Below are 11405 nucleotides of genomic sequence, written 5' to 3'. Positions count from 1 at the left end.
TTGCCAAGCTGAATTATTTTAAGTAATAGTGATAACAAAGGTTTTCCTAGAAATTGCCCTTGGATTATAGTTAGACCTGTGGCAGGCAGTGGAAAATCTTGGCCCTGGAAGGCTCCTGAGCTCTTTTCTCATCGCTATGCTTCCTTGACCTGGGTGAGCTATTTTCTATCTATGGGAAGTAGCTAACTAGATAGATTTCCTGTGCCATGGAAATCATTCACTCCTGAGTATTACTTTGTCAATATGTTGCTGCAAAGGAAGATTATGAGCTCAAACTCAAGCTCTTCTCCTAATCTCCTAGCATTTTCAATTCCATCAGCTTTCATCCTGAGCCTTAAAAAAGATTTCTAAAATCATGCAGAAACAACCAAAAGCCTGCTATGGTTTCACGGTCTCCATGGAAATGCTAGGAATGGATCCTGTGTTGTCTTCTTCACATATCTCTTGGACTATTTTGTTAATGCCTTTTATGTATGGTACCTGGCAGTTTACAAAGCCATTTCTCACTTATTATCTCAGTTAATCCCCACAGCAAACCCACATGGGAAGTATTATTGCCCATGTTTAACATATTATGAAAACTAAATTTGGAGAAGATAAGTGGCTTAACCAAGGTTTACAAGTGGGAAATTCACTCACAGTTTGCAAGTGGCAAATTCAACGTTTAAATTTTGGTTTGTCTGATGCCATGGCTGCTATTCTTGCCAATATAACCAAAACAGTGTAGCCTAGAGCAGATCACTTCGACGCCCTAGTGCCCTTGCTTGTTCCTTGAAAATTCACCTCATGGGCACTTTACATTGTTGATATACAGCCTAAAAGAAAGCATCCCAGACAAGGAATTAACAAACTTTTCTGCTGTTTCTGAATCAAGTCACCTTGACCTATTCATGTAATCAACTGCTTCTTCCAGAGGTAAATAGAAATCCTCACCCACTTTCTCCCTTCTGTTATCCCCTCTACTAATACTACCTTAGATAAAAATACATTAAGCTTCATAGACCCGGGAATGTTACAAAACTTTGCAAATGCATGGCTTACTACAAATTCAGTCTTGTGATTGCCGGTGATATGAAGATCTTTGCCATGATTTTTTTCCTTTTAACCTTACCCCTCCATAACTTTCCCCGACAAATGGCATCAGTTCCCACCCCTATCTGTTGGCACTTACTGCTAGGTGCACACTGCTGCTTCCTACTCAAAGTGACTGTGACTTAGAAGAAGGGCTTTCTTTGGCCTCACAGCACATGCAGCTTGAGTACAAGGAAGACAGAGTCGGGTGTAAGGGTTGGTGGACCACCCCTTGTACTCTACCATGAATCCCAGGGGTCCTCTAAGTATTGAGTTCCAACTTCCCAAAACAGTAACCTGTTCATTAATGCTCACTGAGTTGGCCTCCTTGCCTTTTCTGTCTCACTTTTGGCTCTCCTGCTTGTACATCTAGAAATTGCCTCCTAAAGAGAGAACTGCACACAAGTCCTAGCCTCAGCATCCACTTCTAGAAAAACCCAAAACTGTAAGACAATCCAGGATAAGTAGCAGCTTCACCAGGTAGTTTGTGTAAGGGAACGGAGTGACAAGTCCCCCCACTTTGTCTTTCTTTTTGTCACAGAGAGTGTGTTATAAGGCCCATGTTGCCTCCTTTACGGAAAGCTCTGAAAATTTCACCTAGTCCAATCCACAAATTCTCTCATATATCCTGTAAGTTTCTTTCATCCTACTTTTCCTCCCTTTCAAAATTTTCAGATTATCTTGGGAAAATCTCCCTCTCAGTTCTTCATTTTATTTTTGAGCCTCCAATATTTTCTGACTTGTGTCTGAAGAGAGCACCTAGAGATGGAAAGTCATATTTTCTAAGTGTCATTGAACGTAATGAAAATAACCACTTCCAACCTCCAAAGCATTGAAAAATATCCCTAAGGTCCCCTTTCAGAATCACTATAAATGTCTTATTTTTCTTCCTCAACTTTATATAAACCCAATTTTCTTTAAGTAGAACTTTTCAAGATGTTACAGACTGAATACATGTGTCCTTCCAAAATATGTTGAAGGCCTAACCCCCAATGTGGCTGTATTTAAAGTAAGGAAGTAATTAAAATTAAATGAAATCATAATGGTTGGATCCTGATCTGATAAGATTGGTGTCCTTACAAGAAGAGACACCAACTCTCCTGTGGTCTCTCTCTCCCCTCCTCTCTTTCTCCTCTCTTTTCACCCTGTGAGGACAAAGCAAGAAGGCAGCTATCTGCAAGGCAAAAACAGAGCCCTCACCAGAAACCAACCCTGCAGACTTTGATCTGAGACTTCTCATCTCCAGATCTATGAAAAAATAAATTTCTGTGGTTCAAGACACCCAGTTTATGGTATTCTGTTATGGGAGCTGAGCAGACTAAGACACAGGATAAATCTAAATTTATTTCTCTTATAATTGCCAAATTTTTCTTTCTTTTTTGTTTGCAAATGAGATATCCGGATGTTTTAAAACTGTTTTTCACTATAAAGAGTATTGCAGTAATATCAAATATTCAATAGTTCTCTCTGGATGATAATTAAACAAAGCAGCATGAATACAATGATTTCCAAAAGAGTTTTTTTTTTTTTTTTTTTTTTGAGACGGAGTCTCGCTCTTGTTACCCAGGCTGGAGTGCAATGGCGCGATCTCGGCTCACCGCAACCTCCGCCTCCTGGGTTCAGGCAATTCTCCTGCCTCAGCCTCCTGAGTAGCTGGGATTACAGGCACGCGCCACCGTGCCCAGCTAATTTTTTTTTGTATTAATAGAGACGGGGTTTCACAATGTTGACCAGGATGGTCTCGATCTCTCGACCTCGTGATCCACCCGCCTCGGCCTCCCAAAGTGCTGGGATTACAGGCTTGAGCCACCGCGCCCGGCCCCAAAAGAGTTTTAAATCTTAGAGGATGATAACACCCTCCCAACCTTTTTCTTCCCCTTTGTCATAGTGGCAGATACTGCAAAATTGGACAGGAGCAAGTTTGTACTTTAAATATACGAGCTAGCCACAGGATGACCTAACCTTAAACTACAGAGTTTCATTCTACACGAGTAAAAAGCATCAAGAAGTGATCAAACGCTGTTTTTGTGGATTAGTTTTTCATGATGATATACAATGTGCGTTCTGTACCAACATCGAGTTTATTTGTTCAATGTAAACAAAAAAGATAATGTATTTGCTCATAATTTCCTAGTCTATGGTTAAGATGCTGATATAGTAGAACTGAGTGGCTCAAAAAAAGAAAACACAGCCTCTCCGTTACTCGGTTGTATGTTCCTCTGTGCTGGCCTCTTTCTCAAACAGCCTTCTCCTAAATGATGACAAAAATATTTCTCAGCAGCAATGGCTTTTTATTATCCTCATAACTAGAATCCCAACGAATGGGAATATTCTTTCTGAATATATCTAGCAAAGGTCCTGGGGAGCAATACAATTGGCTTTGCTGGGGTCGCATGTCTGCCCCTGATCCAATCACCTTTCTTCAAAACAAGGAAGTACTTTCATTGGTCAGACCTGGGACTGTGCCCATTTCGGAGGCTGAGGTTAAAGTCAGCCTCGCCTGAAAACACGGACCAAGAATGGGAGATGCAGTTCTTTGTGGAGAAACTGGACTATAGGGTAAAAAAGCTGAGAAATTTACTGCCCTTTCATTTCACGTCCCATCCCCAATTATATACACTAATATTATTCAACACAGCATATCAAAGTCCAAAAACATTAATATCCAAAGTCAAATTTTCTAAGTTAAAGCTTAGAGAAAGTAAACTTCCTTTGATTTCTTGGTCTGTTCATTTTCAGCTATAGGAGTTTTTCCAGTGTTACCTGTGATCTGAGATATCTCTCACTAGAAATGAGCAACTTACCCCAGGAAAAATGTTATTCCTATAATACAGTATTTGTTGTGATTTGATGAGATCCAAAATAGGAAAGGAAGAAAGATGGCTCTCAATAGGATGCCAGGAAGTCTATGCAATTGTCCAGAATCCATGGTCTATGAACCTAAACACAATTAGGAGACATCTCCCCATGGAAAATTAATTTAGGCACTACACATTGACTATATCTGGGGTAGAGGAACATGCTACATAAACTGTCTCCTTTCCTACAGAATAAATTTGAGACACCACCGCCTTCTGGCAAAGTTATAAATTTGCAACAAGTACAACCCAAGCACCAGCTTTTACCTGAGATTTCTTTTTTATCCGGTGGATCCCAGTGGGTTTCCATTTCCCAATTGAGCTCTGTGTTCCCAGCACTTATGTGCTGCACAGATGGTAAGTTTTATCTAGTAACACAACCTCCACAATATTTGGGGGGCAGGCACTCTCTTTTTCAGCTCATATTTCAGTGGCTGCTGCCATTGCCTTGTTGAGGACCTGCTTATGCCTAAGACACTCGCCTCTAAAGGAAGTTGCTACTCTTTCTTACCTTTATTCCAGCTGGAAGATCTCCTTTTTCAGATTGCCAAACTGAAGCTGCTTTTGATGCTTCTCAGTGGTGCGACCCTAGGGGCCCTGGAAGAGCAGTGTCTCTGCCGCATGTTCCTTAGGACACCAGCATTCCTGGCTCACCTCTGCTTTTGGGTTCTGTAAAGTTCTTGGACATGATCCCTCAGGATCTTGACAATGCCAGCTTGCCTACCTTCTCCATTACCTTGAAACTCGGAAACGCCAATATTTTCACTTTTGAACATACGAATTCAAGATTCATTGCCCCCTTCCCCCTTCTTACCAATATCCAGCTTTTAAAGTATTCACATCTCCTCCACAAAGTCCTTGTGTTTTCGGGAAACTTAGTCCTGCTTCTAAATTTGGAAATAATTCAGTATGGTTCAAGCCAAGCTGCAGAATTCATTCCCCCAGCAAAAGTTACTAATATGTGACCTAGGCTAGACCAATGAGGATGAATCCCAGAACTTTTGCTTGAAAATGCTTGGTAAAAGCACTCTTGCTCCCCCTACTGGTTATGAAAACAGAAGCATGCGGCTGGCAACCATCCGGCAACTCCAAAAGCGCCTGATAGATAGAACTTGGATGGAAAAGTAATTGCTGTCTTTATCAAAGTATCACCTGGGAAGAGACTAGATTTACTTCAAAGAAAAACTGACCAAACTAATTGAGAGGCTCATCTTTGAGAACAGGGTGCCATCTGTAGAGCATATTCCTTTTTATACGTCTATATTCACTGGTGGCAAAGCCCTGTCTGAGGGTGGGTTTTATTTTTTAAATACCCTAGAAGTTACTCAAAACCAAAATAGGTAAGTGATCAATTTTAGTAATGGTGTTTCCATGGTTTTTAAAAAGCAGAACTTTTTACTTGTGAGTAGTTTACTTATTGCTAAAACTTTGATCCTGAAGTCGGTATCTCTTTTTGAGCAAATAAAACCACTTCCATTCAATGTAGGAAGAAAATGTTTTCACTTCTTAATTGCATCTTAATGAACTCTGAAGTTTCTTTGACATTTAAAAATAGTTAAATTCTATTGAAATCTCAAAATAGCTAATCTTTATAAAAAAGTTTTAGCACCTGAACATTTCTTTTTAAGGGCTAAAACTCCAAATTTATCCTTTAGTCAAATTGCCAAGGCAACCAAGAACATTGCCATATTAACACCTGCATGTGACATCGTTGAGTGCAAGGCTTCGCAAAGAGGATGTTTAAAAGTTGAATGTGTGTTCTGTATAGTCTGGCGCTCTCAGACAGCCAAACAGGGTAGAGGCCAGATGGTTCCATGTCTGTGTGGCCTCCCACATATCTTACATGCATTTGGAGTTCCTATTTTATAGAATTAACTGTTGCCAATTTTTTTAACTCTCAAAACCCCTTTATTATCCGTTCCAGCAAAGGACATAGATATAATAAAGTTTGGCAAGAAACATTCAATCCATTTCAGCTCTCCCAAGTAGTACTAGTCCTCTATCAAGCTGAAGACATCGAATTGTGTCCTATTTTTAAAAATACCTCCTGTGAAGAAGTTTTCGCCAGTAACTTATTTCAGAATCAAGGATTCTGAGTCTGGTTTTTGTTATAACAAATAATCACACAATTATTTTTAAGACCATGGTGAGAAAGATACAGTACTGATCTTCTCAGTATCTCTTTTGCAGAAGGATGAGTCCTTGTGAAGCTTACTTTCATAAAAAGTAAACTGCAGGACAGTAAACTCATAGGACATAAGAAATTTAGATTCTCTGATAACCTGGCAAGCTTTTCTACACATTTATTTATAATATTTTGAGATGAACAAATGCTTAGGAGGAATTTTTCTTTGAGGCTTGGCTTTCCTAATTGTAGATAATGATCATTTGAGCTTTATAGCATCTTTCTTCAGAGATGCTCTAAGAACAGCCATCTCATTTGTCTTCAGGAAGCAAATGTGAAACTGTGTGTTTCATTTTTACTTTAGAAATGAATTTGTAAGATATCTAATGGAGAGCCAGAGTTTCTCCTTCTGTAAACAGCATAATGAAAAAAAATCTTAAGAAGCTTTGCCATTTTTAAAAATGATTCAATCATCTAAGTCCAGAAAATAAAATGGTTATGGGACCAAACGAAAGAAAAAAGTTAATGAATAGGAGTCCCTCCTTTTCATTTCCTCTGATTAAAATTTTTAAAGTGCCCATTGGATGGAAGGAAACAAGATGTATGATATAATTTTAATTGCACATAGTGCCTATTATATAACATAGGAAACAGAAAGCTTATCTCCCAAACAAATATGACAATGAGTTATTAAAACCACAAGCCATTTTATTTATCTATGATATCAGTACTCAAAGTTGTCCAGTTAAAATCTACTTCCTCTTGAAAAACAAAAATACAATGAAGGAAGATGCAAAGAGCTAGGATTGGTATCATGATTCCACAGCAGCGATTGTAAGACAGTGAGCCACAGGGAAATGGGAAAACTTGAAAAGTAACAAGTATGAGGACCAAATTAGAGAAGAGCTTAGTAGGGCCATCAGTAGAAGTGAAAATGGAAAAAACCTAAGAAAACCAGTGTTGGAATGAATTATGCAAGTGGAAAATGCATCTGTAGAGGGACTAGATAGAAGGACCTAGATCTAACTTCAAGTACCCGATTGGAGAAAGAAAGAAAGAAAGAGAGAAAGAGAATTTATAGCCTAAAAAATAAGATTAGCAGCCTAGTCATGTAAAGTCTAGAAGTTCTCTTATTTACTCATCACTTTTTCTTTTTCTATAAGATATTAAGCAGAAGGTCAGTAACAGCAAATTTACCCTTTCCTCCCCTCTCTTGGTTTAAATTTTATAAGGAATCTGAAAAGGCTGTCGATCAGTTGGCATTACAGTGGGAAGAGCTTATTGAAGCAGGGTTGACAATAGGTCTTGTCATTCTGCTCCCTGAAAATGCCCTTCGACAACTGTGTCTGGCAGAAAGCACACACGAAGTGCTCAGGATGGAACTTGTGCCCCATGGCACTGATGCAACGGCCAGTGATGGGCTGCCCACATCCACGGCAGAGAGCTCCCCGGCGGTGATGGTAATGGAGCTCACAGAATGGACGTCCATCCAGTTCAAAGAAAGAGCCAGTAGAAAAACTGCTGAAGCAGTCCTAGGGGTGGAGAGAAGAGAGAGACAAAGAATGCAGATGTCAAGTGGTAAAATGTCAGAAAAGTAAAATCTTCAGCCTTGAAATTCCTGCCAATTCCCTGCCAGCTACAGAAATTTCACTCAGCTTCTTGACAAATGGAAGCTAGATTGCCTGCTTGCAAAACAGACAAGCAAATGCCCACAATGGATTTGTATCTCATTTCTTCTTTAGGATGCCCACATCCATTCCTCATTCAGGACTGTGAACCCTTTTACTAATTACAGCTCTTCCTCTCAGGGAGAAAAACCCTTGATTTTCCCTAAGTCCAAAAGAAAAGTGATTGTACAGACCCCACAAACAAAGCACTCTGGGTGCCAGACGGTGTCCATGGCTGAAAGGTAGTTTTCCAACACTGGGCGATTGCAGCCACCACACTTGGGTGAAAACAGGGCTAAGAAATCCTTTCGGCAATATGGCTTCTTGTCCTTCTCATGAAAGCCTGGAGAAATAAAAATCAGGAATTCACTGTCGCAAGTTGATCCCTGAAAGCTACACTGGAGACTGAGAGAAGGCCCTTGATCTAACCCCTTTCAACCTCAGTGTTCTTATATTCAAAATAGGATGATTATTGATACCTAATTCAAAGGGTAGTTGTAAGAAACAAATGAGATAAAGCAGGTGAAGTATTTTGGCATTGTGTCTGGTTCATAGTAAGCATTTAATAAGTGTTAGGGCTATTCCTCCTCAGTGTCTTTGTACGAAGTATTCCCTTGGCTTGGACAGTTCTGTTCCAGAGCTTGATATAGTTGGTCTCTTCAGGTGATGCAGGAATCACTGAAATATCATCTTATCAGAGAGACATCTCTTCAGTTCCTCCTGTCACATCATCTTTTTTCACTGTCTTTATAGCATTTGCCATTATCTGAAATTATCTTTGTGGTCTGTCTCCCCTTCCTGCAACATTAGCTCTAAGAGAAACTACATATTGTTGATCTTGTCACCATTGCACCTCCAATATCTAAAACAGCATCTGGGAAAAAAAACTGTCAAATATTTTAAAAGAAAATACTACTAAATAATAATTTCCAAATGGATGCAAGAGCTAAACACAATGACTCATACCATATATATGAATTAAAAGTAGATGCATTCCTCTTTATTTTTTTGCATATGGGTATATTATTTTTATCGTTTACCAGCAGTGATGAAAATCTCAGTTCCTCCCCAGTCTTTACATCACTTGATATCTCCAGATATTTCCTTTTTAATCAGTCAAATGGATTTATCTATTTGTACAATGTTATCTGATGGTAGTTTTGATTTGTATTTCCCTAAAGGCTAATGACACTTAGGGTTTTTTTTTAATGTGTGCATTTCATTTCATATCTCATCATTAATGATGTATTCCTCTTTAATCTGGAAATAGGAAAACTGTCATAAATAAGGCTCAAATTCCAAAAGCAAGTTAAATATTAATAAATTTAGCTACACAAAAAATATATCTGAATGACTTACACATGTCAAAAAAGCACCATAAGCAAAGACAAAAGACAATCTGAAGAAAATATTTGCTGATTATATTCCAGAAAAATATAGCTAATATGAAGAGCTCCTAAGTATATGTATGGTTTCAATTATTGCTATATAAAATTAAAAAGTGAAAACATTAAAATAGGACAACATGAATCCCCCCAAAATTGAATCAAGTTGAAGCAAATTAACTGTATATCAAACTCATGACATGAGCAATAAAATAAATAATTCATTCAAGTTACTTTAATAGTGTTTAGAGTGTACAGTCCTATTCTAAAGACAAAAAGAACAGCAAAGAAATCTTTAACTGTTTTCATATATACTGGAAATTTGCTGAGAGTAGATTCTGATGCTCTTACCACATACACATGAGAATGATTACTATGATAGAAGATGGATATGTTAATTTGCCTAACTGCAGTAAATACTTCATTGTATATATCAAAATATCATGTTGTGTACCTTAAAGATATACAATAAAATAATATAATACTACATATATGTATATATACACACAATAAAAATAATAGAGTTATTTACAATACTTAGATATTTTTCTTGAAATTATTATAGGTAGATTGTATAATAAAACAAATAATTATATTAATGCTTTTGGAAAGCAAGATTTCCAGCATTAAAAAAGATGCAAGTAATCAAACAAATCAAATAAAAAACTGTATTCTTACACTATATCAAATAGATCAGTATGGACTCATGACTTATTTTTCTTTAAAAAAAAAAAAAAACAAAAACAAAAAACAGATTCTGTCTAGGTGCAGTGGCTCCTGCCTGTAATCCCAGCACTTTGGGAGACTCAAGGGGGAGGATTGGTTGACGCCTGGAGTTTGAGACCAGCCCTGGGCAACATAGTGAGACCCATTCTCTACAAAAATTTTTTTTAATTAGCCAGGTCTGGTGGTACACATCTGTAGTCTCAGCAACTTGGATGGCTGACTTGGAAGAATTGCTTGAGTCCAGGAGTTCAAGCCTGTGTAGCAAGCTATGATAGCACCTCTGCACTCCAGCCTAGGCAACAGCATGAGACCCTGTCTCTATAAGTTTAAAAACCTTAAAAAGTAGATCTGAAGCTCCGTCCACTGAAAAACCTAGAAGAAATGACATCCTAGAAATAATGAACACTCTTAATTTTTAAATACCCTCACTGAAGCAATCTTTTTGGAGAAATGGATGAAGTATGTGGCAGGGTTGAGAAGATAGGCCTGATATATCTTGCTGTGCCAAGGAAATAGGAAGATTACTGGGATCATGTCAGAAAGATACAGTAACCAAATTGAAGGGGCTACCTCTGACCTCAGATAAAACAATTCAAGCATTAAAAAAAATACTACTGCAATAGATCAAATTATATCAAGCATATATATAACTCCATAAGTTCACAATGATTTTTTTTAAATAAAAACTTATTAGTCTCTATTGGGTATTATTAATGAACCCATTCATTACCCTTATAATTACTCTTACAATTACTCTTATTAACAGAGAGTGTCAAACACTTATCTCACCTTTCCTGTATAAGGAAAGCTCATAGAGGAGATATACAGGAGAAAGCCCGTGTATGAGGTATATTTCAAGATAACCCAATAATTGATGATAGAAAGTTTTTGTAGAACCCAGCTAATAAATATAGAAGGAATAACAGAAAATTCAGCATTTTACCACCTAGTCCATTGGATTTTAGGCAATAGTCACCAATGAGAAACTTTAAAACAGAGGGGTCAGGATGACGCTGCTTAAATCTAGTGGTCAATCTTAGTATCAATAAAAGTGGTCAACCAGTCATTATATACCTCTTGATGTGATTCCACAAGAAGTATACTGCACCCACCACCTGAAATCTATTCTTGCCACGCAAATCCCCCAAAACTGAACCTAAACCTAGTCATCGCTAGGTCTAAATGAATAATTTAAGGAAAATACGGGAGATGGGGCAGGAGTAGAGCAAGTAAGTTAAACAGTATCATGAGGAAGCAGCCAGTCAAATCAAGAATATGGGACATTTTATGGGATATATGTTCTGGCTTCATAACAAATCAATGGTATAAAAAAGCAGCAAAGAGAGGACTGATAATAAATTTTCAAAATTTGAGAGACAAAACAGCCAAATGCAATGCATAGACCTTGTTGAGATCCTGATTCAAGCAAACCAAGTCTGTAACATTTTCTTAGAAATTTGAATAGGAGTTGCAAATGATAAGGAATTGTTAATTTTGTTAAGCATAAAGGTAGTTTTTAAAAAGACCTTCTCAGCTAAAAGTGATGCATGCTGAAGCATTTAATGATGAGATT

At 37.9% G+C, this 11405-nt stretch overlaps 1 protein-coding gene across 1 annotated transcript in view; it reads right to left on the bottom strand.

The window, feature by feature from the left end:
• Nucleotides 1-6741: 6741 nt before the first annotated feature.
• Nucleotides 6742-11405, bottom strand: part of LPXN (leupaxin) — a 39412-nt gene continuing 34748 nt past the window's right edge. Inside the window, exons 8-9 of the mRNA XM_012471446.2 lie at nt 7916-8064; nt 6742-7586 (exon numbers count right to left, since the gene is read on the bottom strand). Of these exons, the coding sequence (XP_012326869.1) occupies nt 7317-7586; nt 7916-8064 (419 nt within the window). The 3' untranslated portion in view covers nt 6742-7316. The remainder of the gene's footprint in view (nt 7587-7915; nt 8065-11405) is intronic.

This window comes from Aotus nancymaae, unplaced genomic scaffold (genome assembly GCF_030222135.1).
Source record: "Aotus nancymaae isolate 86718 unplaced genomic scaffold, 86718_ANA_hifiasm-v0.15.2.pri h1tg000059l, whole genome shotgun sequence".
Classification (NCBI taxonomy): domain Eukaryota; kingdom Metazoa; phylum Chordata; class Mammalia; order Primates; family Aotidae; genus Aotus; species Aotus nancymaae.
The sequence above is the reverse complement of the archived record's forward strand: the minus strand, read 5'-3'. Positions and strand labels throughout refer to the sequence as shown.